The following is a 23,906-nucleotide window of genomic DNA, read 5'->3' on the forward strand; positions in this document are numbered from 1 at the left end:
ATGTGCATTTTAATAAGAGGTATTCATGTGTGCATTGTTTTGTTTTTTTGTAATCCATTTTATTTAACAGCTGTCCAGAATTTTGTTGTGTTCAACTATATCCACTCTGCAGTACTCCTAACAGTATGTTATGCTCACCGAAAGGCTCTGATCAGTGTTTTCACCGTTGGCATTATTTCCTCCATAGTTAGGTCACTGGGGAGCCTCTTCTCATCATTACTGTCATCTCCTGCTCCCTCTGCTGGGAGGAAAAGATAATGTTCACATAATTGTGGAATTGCAGCCAGTTACCATCTACCTCTTTTAAACAGCACACACATTGCTAAAAATGCAGTTTCCACTGGTGTATGGGTCATTTGGGGATTTCAGTAAAAATTTATGGCGTCCTCTTACTAAGCAGCATTAAATACAAATATTGCACATGCTGCAAACAGCAATAGATTGCAGTCTGGTTGTGTATCCCTTCTATATGTCTATGCTGCAGTGCAATGCAAAATATACCTCATAGTTCATTACAATGAATCTTGAAGATTTGAATTTTGGTACTGCAATGGTACAAGAAACAACATTGTAGCTTCTTAGACACAAGACTTTCTATACGCAAGGCATAGCAAATGTAAGGCTGGAAGGCAGCAAACGTGAAGCTCCACTTTTAAATCACCAATGTAGTGCTTAAAGACATCGGGATCTTCTGCACTTCTGGTGCCTTATGAGGTGGAGATAGACATAAAAAAACTATATTATTAATAAAACAAAACTCACATGGGAGGGGGAAGGGGGGTTTGGGTGTGAGCCATGCTCCCCATCCTGTGGCAAAAGACTATGTTGAAATTGCACCTTAGTGCAGTCCTCCTTCACTTACCTCATCCTTCGATTTTGCTTTTAAATGTCCTTATTTCTTCTGAGAAATCCTCACTTCCTGTTCTTCTGTCTGTAACTCCACACAGTTATGCGAGGCTTTCTGCCTGGTGTGGAGTGTCGTGCTCGCCCCTTCTCTTGGACTACAGGAGAGTCAGGACGCCCACTAACACACAGCTTCTTTTCTCTATCTGCAACGTAGAGAGTGTCCTGACTCTCCGGTAGTCCAAGGGAGGGGGTCGAGCACGACACTCCACACCAGGGAGAAAAGCCTTGCATTACTGTGTGTAGTTACAGACAGAAGAACAGGAAGTGAGGATTTCTCAGAAGAAATAAGGACATTTAAAAGCAAAATCAAAGGGTGAGGTAAGTGAAGGAGGACTGCACTAAGGTAAAGGAAGCTATTTAGGGTAAAAAAATTGTACCTTTACAACCCCTTTAGGCTGCACCTCTACAAGAGTTCTGCACCCCTACTGGTGACATGAAGGATCCACCATATCCCATGATAACATTACATTAGTGTTTACAATCCTTTGTTTTTCTTGTGGTTCAATAGATTGACCTAATAGATTCTTGCTGGTATATCTGCTTTAAATTCCAGTGGCTATGTTTCCAATTCTACTCACACTACTCTACTTTCGTTTACAACTGCTTTCTATTTTTGTTTTACAGCATAGAGAAATCAGCCAGAGGACAATGATTCCTTTGCTTGGCTTTACAATTTTCAAACTGATTTTGGAGTTCTAGCAGGATGAACGCCCACTTAGACATCTAGAACAGTTAACTGGTGATTCAGACCTCCCGAAATTTAAATATTAGTTTTGGATGAATTTTGCTTTTAACATTTACAGTTGATTAACCCCATTTGTTGTGTTAACCATTGGATTATTCCTTTCACAATTTTTTATTTATTTCTAGAACAACAGTCCTTAAATTTATCAGCATAGTGGTTTACTCACCATCTGTCTGTGGTTTTGGTTTAAGCCTTAAAGAAGCTCGAAAGCGTGTACGGTCATTAAAGCTCCAACTCTTCTGCACCTTGGTAGGGCTGGGTGATTCTGCAGGGAGGTCTAGTCCAGAAGAAGTTCGTTCTGGGGGAGCCAGATACTGTTTGCTGCGTGCACTCTGCTTTGGAGCACCTGTACCCCGTATTCGATCTTTAAGTCCTACCTTAGTGCTAGGGATTTGGGAAAACAGAATACAAACAGTTTTCAGGTTTTATAAAGACAGCTGGAAAACAAATATTTGCGCCACAGGAGAGAGGAGGTAGAAACACATTAAGGGTAGTGAAAAGGAATAATAAGAAAAAAAATGTGAGGGCACAGGACAGCGATAGAGAACAAAGATATTCTCCTTTCTCTTAAGAATATGTCCCTCCCTATTCTTTATGCTACCTCTAAAAAGGGATACTTTGAAAATACACTGGTAGAAGTTAAGAGATGCTGCTTCTTCTACAAATATATTGACTGATGTCTGTGGGACTTGCCAATAAAGTTTACCCCTTCGAAATGTATTATTTTGTTCTTTCAGAAATCCATGCATTTTCTGAACCAAATGACAACAAACCAGACTGGATTCTCATTATGGTGAAAATATGGTCTGATAGAGGTCCAAGATTAGAGCTTAAAAATCTTACAATGTTTGCTAAAGCTTTAGCTTTGAGGTTGCTCTCATGTTAAAGAATATAAAAACATGAATAACTAATGCTAGACTATCCATACATTATAGATTTCAAAAAGGACCCTAAAGTAGATTTTAATCTTGAAAAGCAACTCTTTCACCATATTGAGTACTCATGTCTGGAGTTATCTAACAAGCCATTCTCAGGAACAAATCTTATTTAAATTTCAAGGCAACAAACAGCCTCTCTTTCAAAACATGACCTTTCACATTCCATTTCATACAAAATCCCAAGACCACAAGACAGATCTGTAGAGCACCTTAAGTATGGCACTTGCTTCACCTGGAGATAGCCTCTTGTAGTGTGTTATAATATACTTCAGTACAGCATGCTGCCAAGGCAGGCGATTCTACAATCCTCATTCCTCTACTGCGATGCTTCACACCTCATTCCTCTACTGCGATCCCAGGAAACCATCTGCATGCAAACACATCTTAAGGACACTCTTAAGTCCTTGTCAGCTATGAGTGCCACCATAGCTGGAGACCTTCATAGCAGTGAAAGGGTTTAAGAAATATTGCCACTAATTTAACCAATGCTTGCCAGCAAAATTGAAATATATAAAAGTGCACTTTTTATGATACATTATAACTGCTGGTACTTGATGGATTAAATTAAGAACTTAAAGTGTTGGGGGAATAGTCATAAATCAATACATTGCAGAATAAATACCATGAAAGATGTCTATATATTATGACACAATGGATGAGGGACAGCTCTGGATAAACAACTGCAACTGAAAACTTGAATAGAGACCTGATATATGGCCAAAATATTTGTTTATAGTATATGAAGCTTTAGTTCATAATAGTTTGCTCCCTCTTTTCCTGTATCCCAATACATAGAAACCATCTGGAAATTTTAGCCAGCTTTTCAGATAGGAAGCACAATTGTCAGGCCTTCCTTCTATAAATAGAGTTTTTACTTTAGGCTGGACTTTATGTGGCCAATTCGGGCACGCACATGCACAGCATCATCATCTCATTCCAATGGATAAATACCTGGGCTTCCAACCAGCGTACAGACGAAAGAAATTCCGCTTATTACTGTAAAAAGGTCAGTGATTACTATTACAAAGAGTCCAGTCTGTTAAGGGAAGGCATTTGCTGGAAATGTGAATTTTAATTTTATATACTGTTATTATATTACACAGCAGCAAGGTTGTCTCAGTATGTAGTACATTCTTATGAACATGTTGACTATCAATCATTTGAACATTTGGTAAAAGAAGACATATGCATCTATGAAACGTCAAGTCCTGCATGGATTTAAAATGTTATTAAGCCCTGGTTCACACTGGGCTGCGGGAGTGAAGCCGCGCGAGTTCAGCTGAACTCGCACGGCTTCACTCCCACTGGCAGTCCCGATTTCGGCCACAATTTAAGACTCAGGTTTCTGCACAGATGTCTATGTAAATCGCGGCCCGAAATCGCAAAAAGTAGTACAGGAACTACTTTTTGAAATCGGTGCAGTGCCGCAGATGCGGCATCGCACCAATTAGGACGGTGTCATTGCCGACAATTGTCGGCAAATGCCGCCGATTTCAGATGCGATTTCACATTTAAATCGCATCTCAAATCTAAGCAAATCGTACCCAGTGTGAACCTGGGCACAAGGACACTTGTTGGCACATTCCTGTACTTATAGTCTCCCTATACAGAGTGGAGCCTGATCAAGTAAGACATAAAACTGTCATAAAACAACACCCTAGAGGTAATATTTTCCTATATTTAGTCATTGTAATCCACCATTCTGTCTCAGGGATGTTATCATTGACTATACTAGACCAAAAAAAAAAATAGGTATGAGAGAAAGCAGGGATTGTAAAGTGAATTTAGTGACAAGGTTAAGAAAAGAAAGCGTAGGTGACAGTCACAAACAATACACTGACAGCAACAAAACAAAGAAAACATAAAGACACTTCATAGTCAAAGGGGCCAGCAACCCAGATGTCTGCAATGCACTTCACAGGCTAAATATTCATATGGTGTACCGCACTACAGCAAGCTCTCACATTCTGTTCTGTGTAAACAAGAGATCTTTCAAGGAAAGTCTGTCTTCTGCACTTGATGTATTTAGAATTTTCAATTCTGACATATACTGTACATCTCATATACAGGTATGAGACCTCTTATCTCAAAGCATATATGAGTTCCAAAAGAGAAATAAACATTTACTCTCATCATATACCATATTTATGAATAAAATACATTTAATATTACTTGCAGAAGAGCTACACAAAAATACAAATTAAGATCTTTGTAAGTCTCTTCTGCCAACAAAAAATCTCTTCTTACTAGCAAATTTTTGGGGTGTCTGAAGTGCAAGTGCAATGTGCACTCCCGGGCCATTCCTGACATTTATAAGTGGCCACCTAATGGGCGAAATTGATGGGCTAGAAAAACTGGAGAAGAATATGGCGGCAAATGGAGTGATGAGGCATAGCACTGGATTGCCAATCCTGGCATTATGGTAAGAACACCCCCTGCAAATAACAATTTAATTTTGCTTTAAGCAAAATGCGTACATTTTTGTCAAGATCCTATTATCCAGAAAACCCTAGTAGGCATGAGTATAATACAACATGTCTTGGTGCAAGGGTGATCCAAATAACCTTATTCACCTTATTTACCCTGTATACTCCTACCATTGCTTTTTTATCAGGATTAATTTTTTTTAACCCAGAAATAAGGCTTATCCTTCTCTTTTTATTTGTGCAATCTCAGCCCCTCGTGTACATTTTAGGCTTGGTGCTGACTTCGCTAAGCCCTGCTTCTCTGACCACTGGCCAACAAGTGTCTTATGGTAAAAAAAAAACAGCTATCAGCATGTACCTAATGTGCAGTATACTATATAAAATCTATTTTTTTGAATGCCACCAGTTCACATGGTTTTAAACTTAATGGGCCAGATTCAGCTAGATCCGCGCAATATTTGCGTGGGCAAAGGGCAACGATTTTTGCTCTGCGCCCACGCAAATATTTTGATATGCCCGCGATTCACGGAGCAGTAGCTCCGTAAATTGCGCGGGCGATATGCTAAATAGCCGGGCGTAAGGCTGCCTAATGTAAATGATCCCGCCGGGGGCGGGAATCATTTAAATTAGGCGCGCTCCCGCGCCGAGCGAACAGCGCATGCTCCGTCGGGAAACTTTCCCGACGTGCATTGCGGCAAATGACGTCGCAAGGACGTCATTTGCTTCTAAGTGAACGTGAATGGCGTCCAGCGCCATTCACGAATCACTTACGTAAACGACGTGAAATTTAAATTTCACGAGCGGGAAGGGCGGCTATACTTTAGCATTGGTTGCCCCTGCTATAGCAGGAGCAACCTTGCGCTAAAGTCGCCGTACGGAAACTCCGTACCTTGCGTGCGCAGGGCCCGCGCAACTTTTGTGAATCGGTGGTAGTATGCAATTTGCATACTATACGCCGATCACAATGGCCGCGCCCCCTAGCGGCCAACGCAAGAATGCAGCCTGAAATATGAAGGCATAAGGAGGCTTATGTCTGTCATATCCTAGGCTGCAGTCCGCGTAGCGATGTTCCTGAATCAGGGGCATTCGCTACGCGGGAGCAAAACAGCTATTGCGCCGCGCAACCTATGGTTGCGCGGGCGCAATAGCTTCCTGAATCTGGCCCAATGCTTTTGTGTGCATTTAATTTTGTGTATTTTTTGTTTAATCTAGTTTTCTGCAAATGCAAACACATGTAAACAAACGCAAGTGACTGATGTTAGCTCATGTAAAATCACATAAATTGAAGCAGAAAAATGTCTGCTACCTTTAGTATGGATCTGTATACTAAGGAAGGCCACTTGTGTGTGAATGAAGCTTGTAGTAGTTATGTGAATAATAGGAAGCAAATAATGCGCTATTACTGATGAGCTCACTTGAAGTTACAGATTGCAATGTCAGTTTGTTTACACACACAGAGATTACACAGTGAGGCTGCAATAGTTCAAAAGGGAAACTGATGAATACAATCACGGCAAATCATTTCAACCAAAAAATTTACAATAATATGAAAAATTCATAAATGCACTAATTATTCTTCCTGCCCCTATGTGCATTGCTTTTTTTTGCAGGCCTCTCTGCCATGAAACACATTGACAAACACTGGGCACTTCTAACACTGGCAGGACACCCATACCTTTCCCCTGCACAGAAAGGATGTGCTGCAGATTTCAGAGCAGGGGAGACTGGGTGATAGCGAGGAGATCCCTGACAAAGTCTAGCTCCTCCATTTCGGCTGCGGGTTCGATGCCAGGTATCAAACAAAAGAAGTAGCTCTCTGAAGGGTGAATATACAATAGCACGTTATATCTCTGATGGCAATAACAGGAGATGGAAGCAAATGATGAATTATTATTGGAAAACACTCCCTCTATACCTAGAACAATTGACATCCCAGAGCAATTACTCTTATGGCAGCCAGGTTTGTAATGTCACTAATTACTTACACTGAAAATATGCTTGATAGGTTTATAAAAATATATATATATACAGTACATACACAGTTTACCTTTAATTTGTACTATCTTTTGCCAAAAAAACAAATGATTAAACATTCTTTTTATTTTCCATGATCCAATGGTCTAGTAGCTGCTGCTGTCTACCAAAGTGCTCAGTTATAACAATGTTAAAATGAATATTGAATAAATACCACTTCCATTGTCATTTCTTGAATTTTGCATGACTGCATTCCTTTTAAAGTGCACATGTCTGTGAAGGTTCTCACATATCCAGGTCATGGTATAGCTTGTGATAGCTAGTCACATTCATCTGGACTTGTTCTCTAAAATTGAAGATGTTTTATAGCTTTTCCAATCCACTTTTGTTGAGTGTCGGGAACATACCCTGACATTTATATTTTCACAGGTAGCAAAATCAGCAAAGGCATCAAGAACAGAATGGGAGATGTGACAGTTGTAGAACCACCCTGTTCTATTTGTATAATTCCATCCTTGGTGTCAGGAAGTCTGCATAGATGTTAATCACTTGATTTACATGGCCGGAGGTGTGAATTGTTATCAAATTGCTGTGTTGGAATGTTCAGATGGCATTATACAGTATGTTCAAGACAGAAGGCCCCTCTCCCCTGTCCATGGATCGTTGTTCCAGTTTTAAAAGTGAACTTTTCACATGCAGTGCAAAGTAAAAGATTTGTTTAGCTCCCCCTCTCCTAGCATTATATACTCACATCTTTGAACTTCAATATCAAGGTCCTATCACTGGTGTCTTTTGGCACAGACTGGTTATGCCCTGTACACACGATCGGTTCGTCTGATGAAAACGGACCGATGGACCGTTTTCATCGGACGAACCGATCGTGTGTGGGCCCCATCAGTTTTTTTCCCATCAATGAAAAAAAATAGAACCTGTTTTAAATTGTTCTTATGGTTAAAAGACCGATAGAAAAAAACGATCGTCTCTGGGGAAATCCATCGGTCAAAAATCCAGAATCAAGTCGATGCATGCTCGGAAGCATTGAACTTCATTTTTCTCAGCACATCGTCATGTTTTACATCACCGCGTTGGACACGATCGGATTTTTAACCGATGGAGTGTAGGCAAGACTGATAAAAGTCAGCTTCATCGGATATCTGATGAAAAAATCCATCGGTTCCTTTTCATCAGACGAACTGATCGTGTGTACAGGGCATTAGTCTTCAGTGAAAAGGATCCTGACACATTAGTTGTGGGAATTACATTTACTTTAGGAAGGGATAGGCTCATGTTAAACCTGAAATCCTGTTGCTTGCAGCAGCTCAACAGGATTACTCAGAGCAAGGCAGAAAAGATACTCACCATCATTCCATCATTGGCTGGGTGAGTGATGATGCAGAATCTACCTTTAATGCAAGTCAGATATGTCTCATGCATCTGGGAGCAATACTGCACAACGAGAAGAGTATTTTTCTGCCTTCTATAGTGATCCTATTGTTGTTTAACTGTCTCTGGCAACTGGATCCCAAGTGAGATATAAGGTTAGTGGTAGCGCTACATGGGTTGTTAGGCTACTATTACACTGAAGGCGGAAAACTGCCTCTTCAGAGTGAAAGCCTGAGTGTTTTCACACTGGGGCGGTGCGCTTGCGAGACAAAAAGTCCTGCAAGCAGCATCTTTGGGGCGGTGTAGGAGCGCTGTATACATCGCTCCTACACCGCCCCTGCCCATTGGGGCGCCTGAAAAGCGTTTCGGAACTGCTGCAACACGGGCGGTTTTAATCCCTTCTTCGGGCCACTAGCGGGGGTTAAAAGCGCCCCGATAGTGGCTGAAAAGTGCCACTAAAACGACGGTAAAGCACTGCTAAAACGAGCGGCGCTTTACCGCCAATGCGGCTGCGGCTACAGTGTGAAAATAGCCTTAGTGTTAGGGATACAGGGAGAGTTATGCCTAGTACACACAGTCGGGAGACATCGGCACGTTCAGTAAAAATCGGCCAACATTCGGCCTGTGTGTATGTCAGCCGGTCTGACAGAAGCTTGCCGTTTGGCTGGCTTCTGTCAGATGAGCACAATGGAAAACCAGCAGCCGACTGGCTCCCTAAGCAGGGGAGATCGCTGCACTAATGTTGGATCGTTAGTACAGTGGTTCTGACCAGAGCTGACAGTTTTTTTTTTGTTCAACCCAGCGTACCAGACTTAGTGGTACGGCTACAGTAAGTGTTGCAGGGTTAGAGAGAGTGTTAGTGGTAGAACTACATGGAGTGTTAATGTGAGTGGTAGGTTTACAGGGAGGGTTATTGTAAAGGTTATTGGTAGGGTTACAGATAGGAATAGTGTGGATCTTAGTGGTAGGGTTACAGGGAAGGTTAGTGATGGCGCAACAGGATGTGATCGTGTCAAAGTTAGTTCTAGGCTTACAAGGTGGGTTAGTGGTAGGGTTTACAGTAAGGGTTAGCGCTAAAATTAGTGGTAGGGTTACAGGGAAGGTTAGTGGTAGGGTTACAGTAAGTATTAGCACTAAAATTAGTGGTAGGGTTACAGGGAAGGTTAGTGGTAACCTTATAGAAAGAGTTTTCGTGAAAAAGAGTTTGGCTACATTTACACAGGTGATTAGGGGCATACATCAGATTTCTTCAGTATGAATCAGCGCATTCTAGTGGTTAGGATCACAGGTGTATGCAAACAGCTGCATGTATCTAGTTAGGGAGAAATGTGTGACCCTGGGCACAATCTTTCTGTGTCCAGGGTCATCCTTCCATTCCTAATTGTAGGTAACTAATGTGTTGATACAAACTGCCATGGCTCATGTCAACTTGACTTTGTGCAGTCTTCCCGGCTGCAGCTGTTCGCATACATCTGTAATTGCAGCCGTGAGAATCCACTAATTCTTTGCCGCTTAAATCTGCTGTATGCCTATAATTGCCAGGAAAAATGTAGCCTAAAAACCCATACACACGATCTGACTTTTTGACAACAACGGTCCGACGGACGTGTTTGATCGGACAATCTGACCGCGTGTATGCTCCATTGGACAATTTCGCTTTTTCATCAGACAAATGTTTGCTGTGAATGCTCTCAAACCTTTCGGGAACAAATGTCCGATGGAGGATAATCCGATCGTGTGTACACAAGTCCATCGGACTAAAGTCCAACGTACAAACACGCATGCTCAGAACCAATGCTAAAGATCGGACAACAATAACAGAAGTTGCCCAAAGGGTGGCGGCAAAGAGCTGAAAAAACACGTGATTTGGTGAAAGTTGTCTGAAAATGTTCTGACGTGTGTATGCAGAACAAATTCACGACCCACGCCCATTCGGACCAAAATCCACGGAAAAGTCAGATGGAAGTCTGATCGTGTGTTATGAGGCTTTGGAGTAGTTTTTTTTTGCCAAAATACAAAATACAATTTGTATGGTAATATTAACATTACCATCCAAGAAAGCAAGCTAGTGATTATGTACTGGTGAAACAGCAAAATATAGGTATACCTAGTTATTTGCAAAGCGGCTCAATATGTTTAAATATATGTACAAGCTCATTGTAGGGTCAGTATTAGTAGTTTACAATCACAGAAATCTAACCTTCCATATATATTATCATATTAAAGCCCAACTGAAGTCGCACATCATTTTTTTACAATATTTAACTCTGCATCTTATATTTTGTGAGAGATTTTGATTTGGAAATGCCCCTCATCACAAGATTCTTCACACAAAGTAGTGGAAAAGAGTGGGGGCATCAGACCAAATTTGTTACTGTCTTAGAACAATATAGATTGTTACTGAGTGCTCATTACTAAAATTATTGGGTCTAACTTTGGTCCCTACTGGACTGTACAGTCATATTTAAACACTCTGCACAATGGGTGTAACAGAAAAGTACAAGTCAGACTATGGAAATGGAGCTTTTTAGTACAATGTTTGACTGCATATGTATTTTTCTGACTTCAGTAAGGCTTTACTTTTCAAGTGAAACTATGTTTATGCAATGAGACCAGCTGAAACCTTGAACTTAAATGTTCAAAAGAAAAAGGCATGTCAGCCTATACAACATTATTATATAAAGCTGTATAGTATATCAAACATACATATAAACAATATACCTATGATATAAATACATAAGGGATTACTGTAAATCTTCTACTTCCTGAAGAAAGAAAACTTTAAACTGAAGTATCATTGGTAGAGATAAATGCAATACCGTTAAAAAAGAACTAGAACTTAAACTTAATCAATCTTAATAAACAACCTGCAAAGCAGTAAATGGAAAGATTCCATCCTTCCATATCAAGAATCTAAAGTGACAACCTCTATTTAGAGTAAAGCTGCTTCAATGTTAGGAGGAAAAATAATCTTATGACCATGCCTTTAAAATGTGCAGATAATAAGGTTAGACCTAGTCTAGCCCATGACAGTGTCCATGAAAAGGCCCTAAGTCAGCCCACTGGTACTTACCTTTCCAATGATCCCCAGTCCCCTTCCTCTGTCTAAAGTGGCACTAAAATGCCCCATGTTGGTTGATATTAGAACCTAGGAGAAGCAGAGACATCACCCACTTTGCCTTGTAGAAATGCTTGGGGCTAGTAATTGGCTGTTGGATCCAAGCACTGTCACATGAGAGGCGGTCACATACTTTCCCATACCGGAAAGCACCTAGTGATTTGTGGCAGAGGAAGGTGTAGCAGGAGATCACTGGAGAGGTGTTTGAGCATGAAATGTGCAAATTTACAGCGCCTCTTTAATAGCTGTTGAATAGAGGAGTCCTTCTGATCTTTCCCTGTAGCTAAGGCACTGGACATAATTTAAAAGATTACACCTGATTTGGATTGTGGAGAATTAGGTAAAAAATTGGCAGCATATTTGGTTGAGTAATTACTTCAGTCTTTAGCTGCACAATAAACTGTAGGTACATGTGTTTATACTGCGTTATGGTATGTAGTCTTCTACCAATTCTCCTTTTAGTCTTTTACTGCTTGAAATATTATACACTTAGGCCTCGTACACACGACCGAGGAACTCGGCGGGCGAAACACATAGTTTTCCTCGTCGACTTCTTGTTAGGCTTGTTGAGGAACTTGACAAACCAATTTTCTCCATTCCCATCGAGGAAAAAGAGAACATGCTCTCTTTTTGGCTCGACGAGTTCCTTGACAGTTTCCTCGATGAAAAAGGTACACACGACCAGAGGAAACTGGTCGTGTGTACGAGGCCTGAGAAATGGCAAACCAATGTATGCAACACATTTTAGAAGGGTCAGACATTTTCCCTCTCAGCTTTCTAAGACCCTGTGCGTGGAGGCTTTTGTTCACTTCAAATGGATTTTGCATTCTCATGCAAATCTATGCGAATGCAAGTCTATGCGAATGCAAAACCTACTCTAATGAAAATAGTTTTAATTTTATTTATTGCATATAGCAATTGGTTCTGTTCTGATGGTGGCCGCGTTGTCCCCTAAACAAACCTCTATATGCCGGCTGTAGCTCGACCCCATTTTGGTTCAAATCCCAACCATGATTCCATCTGGCTGGAGTTTGCATGCTCCCTGTGCCTGCCCGGGTTTTTTTCCGGGTACTCCAGTTTTCTCCCACACTCCATAGACATGCTGGTAGGTTAATCAGATCCTGTCTCAATTGGCCCTAGTATGTATAAATGTGTGTTAGGGTCCTTAGCTTGTAAGCTCCTTGAGGGCAGGGACTGATGTGAATGTACAATGTATATGTAGAGCGCTGCGTAAATTTACAATGCTATATAAGTACCTGAAATGAATAAATAAGCCCAATTTATGAGCGATCTTGTGGGGGGTGGTATGCCCAGCACAGAACCCCTGTCCCCTCTATAAGCTAAGTGATCTGGCACTTTTATGAATGAAAACTCTGTTTCATAATAGTAAACGATCACTCAGATCTGCAGTTCTGTGTGTCTATCTGTGGCTGCTTTTACACATGCACAGCCGCCCCTTTATGTATAACCGATCAGTCATATTGAAGCTGGTGCCATGTTTGACACTGCCCATCAGGGCTGATCGCTCAGTCATAAAACTGAAAGATTGCTCAGCGCTGCAATGCTGTGTGGTCCATTGTGTTTGTGTGTAAAAGCAGCCACAGATAGAAACACAGCACTGTAGGATGTGGGATCTTTGTGAATGGCAGAACTAGTCTCCTCAGCGGCCCCTGTGACCAGAGCTGTCAATCACAAATATGTCTCCTTTCTAACAGTATTGTCGGGCAAGGGGGGAATCTGTCCAATCATGCTGCTTAGCAACTGAGAGACATATTTGAATGGGATCAAGTACTATATGCATTTGGTCCCTGAGGGAATAAATACAATTAAACAAAATTGTAATAAGATTTATTCTTTAAATCAGGTCAAAGAAGGAGGTCAAATGCATATGTCAATGAATTCCTTATTATCCCAGAAGAGTGTCAAATTGATGACGCCATGGACACCAGACCAAAGGCCATTGACTCTGACGGCCTATAGATATCTGTCTATAGCCAACTGAAATCAATGATACAATACTTTTGCAGAAACAGACCATTGCTTTATCTCACAATGTAAATCAACATACCAACATATTATTGTCTTGGTAGCATGGTGCTATCTGAGAATACATAAACAATACCAGTCTACTGCAATGTCTATGACATCAGCTTTACCTTGTGACATTTGTATTTGTTTCCTTACTGGAAGCAGTTGTTTTTTTAAGTATCCTAAATCTCCTAAATCAGTGTCCTGTAAACAGTTTAGGGATGTCCCTGCAATTCTAGGTTATGTAAGAGGAAGGGTGGGATCATCTTCCTGTAAAACATCCTTTTTAAGTTGCTAACATGTCATGTGTTGTAGAAAAGTTCTGATGTTATTGCTGTACTCATCTTATTATCCTGGCTAAGCTAAATTTCATACGACTCTCGTTAGTCACATCATAGGTCGGGCCCACCTTGGTGGCAGAACTCACCTGAATGAAGGCAGAATACTGTCATAGTAATACCATGTGGCTGTGAGGTAGGACCGACTCACATCTGTAGAATAGAGACGCCAGGCAGCCTTAAAAATAGAGAACAACCCTTTCAGTCAGCCATTACACTACTTTTTTATACAGTTGTGCTCAAAAGTTGGCATACCCTGGCAGAAATTGTGAAATGTTGGCATTTATATTAAAATTATGACTAATCCTGCCCAAAAACTGTCTTTTATTTAAGGATAGCAATCACATGAAGCCATTTATTATCACATAGTTTTCGAATCCTTTTTAAATCATAATGATAACATAAATCACCCAAATGACCCTGATAAAAAGTTTACATACCCTGAAATGTTTGGCCTTGGTACAGACACAGAAGGTGGCACACACAGGTTAAAATGGCAATTAAAGGTTCATTTCACACATTTGTGGCTTTTTAAATCACAATTAATATCTGTGTATAAATAGTCAATGAGTTTGTTAGCTCTCACTTGGATGCAGTAAGCAGGCTAGACACTGAGCCATGAGGAGGTAAAAAAGAACAGTCAAAAGACCTGCGCAACAAAGTATTGGAACTTTATAAAGATGGAGAAGGATATAAAAAGATACCCAAAGCCTTGAATATGCCAGTCAGTACTGTTTAATCACTTATTAAGAAGTGGAAAATTAGGGGCTCTTTTGATACCAATCTAAGGTCAGGTAGACCAAGAAAGATTGCAGCCACAACTGATTATTAATTTGCCCAGGATACAAAGAAAAACCCACAGGTAACCTCAGGAGAAATACAAGCTACTCTCCAAAAAGATGGTGTGGTTGTTTTTAAGGAGCACAATTCAACGATACTTGAACAAAAAATTGCTGCATGGTTGAGCTGCCAGAAGGAAGCCAAGAAATCAACTTATGAATATATGCTAATGTTTTAAAATGAAGGTATTGTGTATTTTTGGGAGGCAGTGATTTTCAACACTTCCTTACTTGAAGATGCTACTGTTGAAGAAAAATTGTGTAATGATCCAGCAGCAACAGAAAGACTCCATGTACATTAGCAGTAAAATCAGCCTTTATATGCAGTAAAGCATGCTTGTTATACTAATATAAAAATCAAACAAGTGCAGCGCTAAAAAAATGAATACAGTGAATGATTGTCCAAACAAAATATATACTTGAGCCTAAAAAATCTTGCCGGTACAAGTGTCAATCCCAATAGGTAATTTACGGACAAATACAAACATGGGTGGGGACTTTAAGGCAGTTCTATACAAAATGTATGAAAGATTTTATTTTGGCATGATAAAAGCATCAAAGAAAAAAGAAAATAAACCTTAATGTGTACAAAATGGAATAGAGAGAATTGGATCATATGTTACAATAGTTCTGCCATGAAAGCTAAAAGCCTAATGGTGACCCCTACGCATTTCAACTCATAGAGTCTTCTTCAGATAAGCAAAATAATCGTAAATTCTATAAAACAGTAAACATACATAAGAAACAAAAAAAATAATAATCCAGTTATACATAACCATAAATGACTATATCTTTCAAGTATTAATTGTACAGTTTCAACTTAGAACAAATCAACACCAAATTGGGCATCCTGTAACAATGCCAGAAAAGGTCCAATATGCCCATATATATATATATAGCCACAGATGGCACAGAGGATAGGAGCCTACCAACATATAAAGTATTGTGAATTCAATGAGTAGTTCAGGATGAGGAGCAAAAACAGCCGAAAGAGTTATCCCAAGACACCACTGGCACTACCAATGGAACCAAATTAACATCAATCAAGATTGAGAAAAGTCCAGCGGACATTGGAGAGAGTATAAGCCGCACACAGCTCACCAAAGACAAAGGGCCAGATCCACAGACGAAGTACGCCGGCGTATCTACTGATACGCCGGCGTACTTTCAAATTTCCCGCGTCGTAGCGTTGTTTTGGATCCTCAAAACAAGATACGACGGCTTCTGGGTTAGATCCGACAGGTGTACGTCTTCGTACGCCTTCGGATCTAAGATGCAATACTTTGGCGTCCGCTGGGTGGCGTTTTCCGCGTCGGGTATGCAAATTAGTGATTTACGACGATCCACGAACGTATGCGCGGCCGTCGCATTTTCTAACGTCGTCTGTAGTCGGCTTTTTCCGGTGTATAGTTAAAGCTGGTATTTTGCGGCGTATAGATAGAATTGCCATGTTAAGTATGGCCGTCGTTCCCGCATCCAAATTTGAATTATTTTTTTTTGCGTAAGTCGTCCGTGAATAGGGATGGACGTAACTCAGGTCTAAGTTAAAAAAATGACGTCCTAGCAACGTCATTTAGCGCAATGCACGGCGGGAAATTTCGGGACGACGCATGCGCAGTTCATTCGGCGTGGGGACGCGCTTCATTTAAATGAAACCCGCCCCCAACCCGCCCAATTTCAAATACACTACGCCGCCGTAACTTACGGCACAAACTCACTGAAGATTCGAATATACGCCAGGTAAGGTACGGCGGCGTAGTGTATCTCTGATACGCTGCGCCGATCTAAATGTATGTGGATCTGGCCCTAAAGCAATAGTGTCTATAGAAATGAGATATAAAAAATAAATCACTTATTACTGTATAGGTTTATCTAAAGTACAAGCCAAAAATGTTTATGTCCAAATATATGATCAAGGGCATTACAGTTAATATTTACTTGCTCTAAAGACCAGTTATAATGAAGGGATAGTATAGCTAAAAGAGCTAAAAAAATGATTGTATAAAGCTCAGCAGGGATAGGTGTGTTTAGAAGGATCAGAGCCAAACCTGAATATCTGCAAAAACACATATTAGGTAGGCTAACTTAGAGGGCATAGATAAAGTTATCCTATTACATAACCATAGACCAAAGTTTGCAGGAATTAATGCAAAATTATCAGGATAATCACCTTGAATATGTTGTATAATAGTAGACAAAGTTATCTCTTCCCAGATGCTGAGCGAACAGAGGAGTATCCTAAATCATAGTACACCCCCTGTAAAAACAGTAAGGAAGAGTATAAACTCCGTGACCATAAAAAGTACCGGTGAAGCTCAAATGTTGTATATGGAATCCGGGAGAGCAAAAGTGGCTTACCAGAGTCTGTATGTACTGTGGGCGGCTTCTCCAAACTAACACAACTGGCCACAAATAGAGACAAAACCAAAATCTTCCTATTAAAGCCTAAAGGAGGAGGTGGGAATAAGTGTGTGCCAATGGTGGCAAGGCATCCCAATGGTGGACTTCACTGGACAGAGAGGGACCTCAGCTATATTCTTGGCTTCCAGTGTTTTTTTTTTATGCAGTATAACCCCATGGAAGGGGTACGTGGATTCATCGCTGTTTACTCCACTTCCATCTGGATGCTGATCATTGGCGCAGGACCTGGCTGACATCATCTGTTCACGTGTTTTATAACACAAGGCTCAACTTTATTCATCTTCTGGTGAGTGCACTATATATTGGTGGTGAGATGTCACCGTGGAGATTCTACAGAATACTCTCTACTAGACATGTGCACCCTGAAATATTTTGTTTCAGAATTTTCGTTTTCGTCCAAACTAATTAAGGTTGAATCTGTCATTGAAGGCTTATGGTGTCTGTCGTATGTTCAAAGAAGATTCGACAGAGCAGCGAAACTGTACGACGCTGCAATCATACTTTTCCGGTCGAATGTTCTGCTTACAAGCTATAGTAGAATTGTAATGTTGTATGACACTAGTAATAATTATATTTATTAATTATTATTACTAGTCAACCAACATTAGAATTTTTCTATAGCCTATGGGCCAAGCATTTGACCGGAAATGTACGAATGCAGCGTCGTACAGTTTAGCTGCTCCGTTGAATCTTCTTAGAACTATCAACAGACACCATAAGCCTTCAATGACAGATTCAGCGTTTGTATTTTTTTCGATGGTTTGTCGAATCTTCGTCGTTCATGTTGAATTGTCAAGTTAGTTCTAGCTATTTTACTACTACTCCTTCTTGGTTACAATCAGCCAATAACATTCATCATCATCATTATTTTTATTTTACTTCCCCCACCCAATTCCAGCAGCGATCTTTTCTCTCTATAATGTCAAATCTTTCCTCTCTATAATGTCAAATCTTTTCTCTCTATGATGTTGAACCTTTTCTCTCTATAATGTTGAATCTTTTCTCTCTATAATGTCAAATCTTTTCTCTCTATGTAGAATAATCTTGGACTAATAGAGTTAAAGTTAGGCACATTTGACCAACGAAAACGAAAATAAAACATTTGTTTATGTCGTATCTTTCGGTTTTTGTATTCTGTGCGTTCGTTTTAATTTGTTAAAACGATAAAAAAAATACCTGAAATTCGGACGAAAATGCATTCGGACGAAAACTAATGCACATGTCTACTCTCTACTTGAGATGCTAGCTTCCAGCTGATGTCTGATACGTTTTGACACCCCTCGTTTTCCTTGAAACAAATTCACTGTATTCATTTTTTAGCGCTGCACTAGTTTGATTTTATATTGTTTGAGGATTGTATATCTACCCTTTGTGTGCTAGCGGCTCCTTTGCTGTTACACTGAGCGTTCACTTATTTTTTTATTTATTTTACATGCTTGTTATACTCACTGTGGAACCTAATGGGTTAATTCTCTGCATTGTGTATAAAGACTGTGTGATCCTGTATGTACAGATTCTCCTCTCCGTTCACTGACTTTAAAACATGGCACATGCTCAGTTTGGTGTGTATTGCTAGTTTTTTTTTTTTTGGGGGGGGGGGGGGGTGGATGTGATCAGCACAGGGCCAATCAATACTGTTCAAACAGAGGTCAAGGGTTCTGCATTCTGATAGGACAGCCGGTGCAGTCTAAAAAATCCTTGTAAAAGCTTTAACCAGGCACTGATAGAAGTCACAAGACTGCTATATGATGCTGATGAGAAAAGGTTATTAGCAGTTTATATTTACTAAAATAAATGCATTTCCATGTTCTGTGTACTGTGGGAGACCAGATATAGTGAATGCAGGTTCTGGGTTTAGTAACACTTTAACAATGGATGACTCATCAGCTGTCAGCAGGGTTCCCTGCCATTAGCTGAATGCAAACAAAAGAATTGCCGGCAAGTAATACTTGAGAAAAACTTGGATATATAAAGGATTAAAAAAGAAAAAAAAATTGGCGTGGGGCACCCCTTAAAATCCATACCGAAAGGGGGGGAGGGGAGCCACGTCAATTAAAAAAAAAACTATATAAATCCAAGTGTACACTTCAGTGTAAATTTTTTTTTATTATATATAAAAAACAATAGGTATAAAAATACAGTGTGCAATATAATTTAAAAGTGCATATGTATTAAATGTTCGTACATAAATAAAATGTAGTCCAAAGTGCCCAAATTCCAGTGCACTCCCATCTACAGGTGCCCTTTAACCCATACCACGTGCCTATGGTAATGCTCTCACAGGAGTTCATTAAAGTGATGTTAAAAGGTAAATAATGGTAGGTAAAAAAAAACATGTTATACTTACTTGCTCTGTGCAGTGGTTTTGCACAGAGCAGCCCCGATCCTCCTTTTCTCAATTCCCCTGCCGGCGCTCCTGCTAGCTATGGGGGCACCCGAGCATGATTTTCCCCCTACAGAACAGGTTTGATGTTAGATTTTGAGCTTTACATTTTTCAGGCCCAAATCTCCCACCAACCAAACCCAGGCACATTAGCTCATCACTAATGACTACTAATTATTATTGTCAGAAATATTATATTGATATTTATAAATGTAGCTGTGCCTCCGTGGGGTCTCTGAGTGTAGTAGTTCCACCTGTTACCCCGCCCAGCCTCCTATTCATTTCCAGTCACACATTCCCAGACAATGAACAGTCCATGAGCTTGTTTTTGTTGTTTTATTGAGGGATTTAACTTGCATAGGGAAGAGGGACATGGGATGCCCAGATAATTGATCTTGTGAGATTGAACAAAGCATTTTGAATCTATATTGTCAGTCTCTAAAGCTCCATACTCCTCCAGCACATCACTTGAGTAAACTCCACGTTCTCTACTGTGCAATCCTAGATTACTTGCACAGCTAGCACATGGTTAGGCCTCACTCTGAATAAGTCATAACTGTTCAATATCCGCCATTTTCTGGCAGGGGTCTGCAGTCTCCTTTGGTGTATGGCATGTTTCTCCCAGATCTTCTCACTGTGCCTGTCACTCACTGATCCCGGGATGGATCCCTCCTGACGACTTGCCCGTCTATGTTGCCCCCTGTCTTCCTCCTGCTCCTGTTCAGAACACCCCTGATGTGGGTTGTATGAGGGGTTCCTTCCCAGCTCCTGAGCTCCAGGCCCAAGGTAACCCCCCAGAAAGGGGGCTTTCTCCAAGGCCCTGACAGCCTAACACTCCATCACTGAATTCTTCCACCCGACAACAACTCCCCCCCAGCAGACTTACCCTGAGGGATTGGTCAGGGTTCCCAAATACACCCCATGTCACTCCAATCCTCCTCTTTTCCAGAACCTTGCAGAAACAGAGGATGTCAGATAGATGAAATAACATGTCAGTCACTTGCTGCTACTCTAAACCAGTCCCCAGCCCCCCAGATCAAAAACAAACAGGCCTAGCTCACGGCTAGGCCTGCCTAAATTTACCTGCACTGGCTTTAAAAACAAAACAACTACCTCTAGCACATCCTACCTAAGGTAGAGGGTGCTACATAAATATTATTAAACAACCAAATTGTCCAGAGGATGCAAAATATGTTTCCCCGGCTTCTTGCTCCAGTTTTCTGGCTTTCTATCAATTAAAGAAAATGATTAAACCCTGGGACAGACTGCAGCCCATGTTTCCATTCTCACAGGTTTACTTTAATTGATTCTGAGAAGGCACATTGGTGTATATGTGAAACAGGCAATACAAATAAAGTCACATCCCAATGAAAACTGTGGGGAGGTTCAGTGAACCACAGGCTCTTGGAACTCTAATTTGGGGTTGAAATAAATCTCTTTCCCACGCTGGTATTCTGCAATGCTTGCTTATTTTAGTAGCCATCAATTCCATTTTTTTAAATACGGTATCACTAGTCATTCCCAAAGAGCAAAGTTACTACACTGGTGAAAACTGTGGTTAATACAATATTTTAGATGAACAGTACAGCTATTAACAGAACTTTTATGTTTATAGGTTTCTCTTTCAGGAAAACTAGTAAGGGAACGCTGCAAGGATGAATCAGTGAGAATCTATTATTCAGATAATATGATTTTTGCATCATATATACAGTATATTTATAGTAAATGTAATTGCAAACATTATTTGACAACAAATCTAGTAGTCTATTAGCAGTCTAGCAAACACTGACTTGTTAGTTGATTAAAAAAATACGTTTTAGTATTAGTGTGCAAATATTTTAAGTTCATATTTCAATGTTGACCTTAACTACTTTCTATGTGACTTCCACATTCTTACATGCTTGCTTTTTCCTATTTTAGTGATTTTACATAATGTAAAGATTTGTAGATTGAACAGATTTGTATATTAGCCACTTGAGGTAGGGTAGATCTGCCAATACAAGGACATGGCCTAACTGCTCAACAATAGTTGAAATAAATTCACAGGGAGGGAATATTTTTCAGTGAGCTGGCAGACTTAGAGACTTGCATTGTGAGAAATGGCGGAAGAGTACAACCATTGCAAAAAACTGCAAAGCAAAAAAAGAGAAACTTAGTATTCTATAAGCAAATGTGACTGCCGTCATACACAAATAAGTAGACAATAGTCATAAAAATGTGGATTTTAAAACATTCATAAACACGATAATATTTTTGTAAAGCCCCTTTACATGTTTTTCTAGCATTAAAATGACCAGGAGCAGCCGGTCCATAGTTTGCATGAGGGGACGAGTGCGGCGCACCAGAATTTTAGGTTTCTATGAGTTTGTTTTTCAAGCCACATGATTAGAGCCGGAAACCCACCCACTTTTGACACTAGCGAATCAATATTTGCTATTGTCTTCCGACATTTCCTCTGGACCAATCAGGGTTGGCCGGGAGGAGAAGTCGAAGAAGCTGTGGAGGGGCTTAGGCCCTGTACACACGATCAGTCCAAACTGATGAAAACGGACTGAAGGTCCGTTTCATCGGTTAACCGATGAAGCTAACTGGTGGTCTGATGTGCCTACACACCATCAGTTCAAAAACCGATCGAGTCCAACGCGGTGATGTAAAACACAACGACGTGCAGAGAAAAAGGAAGTTCAATGCTTCCAAGCATGCGTCGACTTGATTCTCAGCATGCCTGGGTTTGGAACCGATGCTTTCGCGTAATAACCATCGGTTTTGACCTATCGGTCAGGTGTCCATCGGTCCAATTTTAAAGCAAGTTCTCTGTTTTTGGACCGAAGGACAACAGACCGATGGGGCCTACACACGGTCGGTTTCGACCGATGAAATGGACCTTCAGTCTGTTGTCATCAGTTTGGACTGATCGTGTGTACAGGGCCTTATTGTGGGGAACTTGGGAGGGCTGAGTGCGGGGGAACCATGGAGGGGTGAGTGCGGACCTGGGGGGGGGGTTTGTTTTCCGCTCCCCCAGCCACCACTGAAAATAACCATTCATTATTTTTAAAAACTATACAGTATACATTTAGAATCAAATGGATACATGGTATTCATTTTATGTGTAATAGATTTGCCTCAAGTAAACTTCTGTGTATTTGTGAGTATATCTTCTTAGGGTCAGTTCCCACTTGGAATCGCACAGGAACGTATATGCAGTTCTGTGTTGTGCAATTTCAGCCCATTCATTTTGAATGAATGGGCTGCATCTCCCTGGATGGACCATCAGAGCATCTAAAGCCTGGTACACACTATGAGGTTTTTTATTCAACCTAGTGATCTGACGTTAGTACAGCGATCTCCCCAGCTGAGCTTTTGTGTTCTGACAGGGGGACGGCCCTGTTTTTGCACAGAGCAGTCCGATCATCCTCTTCTTGGGTCTCCCACCAGTGCTTCTGGCTCCTCTTCTTCACTGAGTGCCCCCACAGCAATTTGCTTGCTATGGGGCACTCATGCGTCCTCGCTCCCAAGCCCCACTCTCCACTCACTCCTTGTTGGCTCATTGGCTGTGATTGACAGCAGCGAAAGCCAACGAGGAGACAAAGACCAAGGAGAGTAGCCGCTTGGATAAGTATTTGGGGGGCTTGGGTAAGTATTGGGGGGCTGCGGGGGGAGGGGGTCTTCATACTGAAGGATTTTTATCTTCATGCATAAAAAGCATGAAGGTAAAAAAAAACTAAAAATTTTACTAAACCCTTTTCTTGTGAAAAAAAAAATGTTACTAAACCCAAAACAGTTAAATCAGTCTGTATATGCAGAATACCATGCTTGTTATACTCACTGTGGACCTTTAGGGGTTAATCCTCTGCATTGTGTAAAAAGGCTGTTTTATCCTGAATGCATAGCTCCTCCCCCTCCTGCAATGTCTACCTTGGAAAGAACAGGCAAGGTAGCCAACCTCAACCTGCACATGCTCAGTTGTGTCTTTTATGCTGGAGAAAACAGTTATTTGTTCTCAGAGATAGCCAGGTCACATGATATTGGCATCACACATGTGGGCGTGTTTACAGGCTTTAGTGAGAAAATCTCCACCTCCTGAACTCTCAGCACTGAAGAAACTTTGCAGTTTATGATGTATACCTTGGTATACAGATCATTCAAAAAGGTATATAGTGGCAATATTTTCATATAAAAAGATTTATAATCTGTGGGCAATGGGGGGGATGAACCATTTCCATATTACTGGGTTTAGTAACACTTTAAACCTTTACAACTACTTTAACTCTGCTGTTTATCTAATTTCTCCTCTTTTCTTGGTCATCAAATTCTTTTTTTTTTGTTAGTCCCACCACTAAGTGACTGAGGATAGCTATTGGTTACTCAAAAAGTGCAGTTCAAGCCTGTAGCTCCAAAGTAACAAAG

At 40.7% G+C, this 23,906-nt stretch overlaps 1 protein-coding gene across 2 annotated transcripts in view; it reads right to left on the reverse strand.

Annotated features, from left to right (window-relative positions):
* KCNQ4 (potassium voltage-gated channel subfamily Q member 4) overlaps window positions 1–23,906 on the reverse strand; it is a 284,528-nt gene that overhangs the window by 13,002 nt on the left and 247,620 nt on the right. Inside the window, exons 8-11 of one of the 2 annotated variants that reach the window (XM_040337092.1) lie at window positions 13,946–14,034; window positions 6,691–6,831; window positions 1,818–2,035; window positions 139–238 (exon numbers count right to left, since the gene is read on the reverse strand). In XM_040337092.1, coding sequence (XP_040193026.1) covers window positions 139–238; window positions 1,818–2,035; window positions 6,691–6,831; window positions 13,946–14,034 — 548 coding nt within the window. Of the gene's footprint in view, window positions 1–138; window positions 242–1,817; window positions 2,036–6,690; window positions 6,832–13,945; window positions 14,035–23,906 lie in introns of both variants that reach the window. The other variant, XM_040337091.1, reaches the window with a different exon arrangement.

This window comes from Rana temporaria, chromosome 2, assembly GCF_905171775.1.
Source record: "Rana temporaria chromosome 2, aRanTem1.1, whole genome shotgun sequence".
Lineage (NCBI taxonomy): Eukaryota > Metazoa > Chordata > Amphibia > Anura > Ranidae > Rana > Rana temporaria.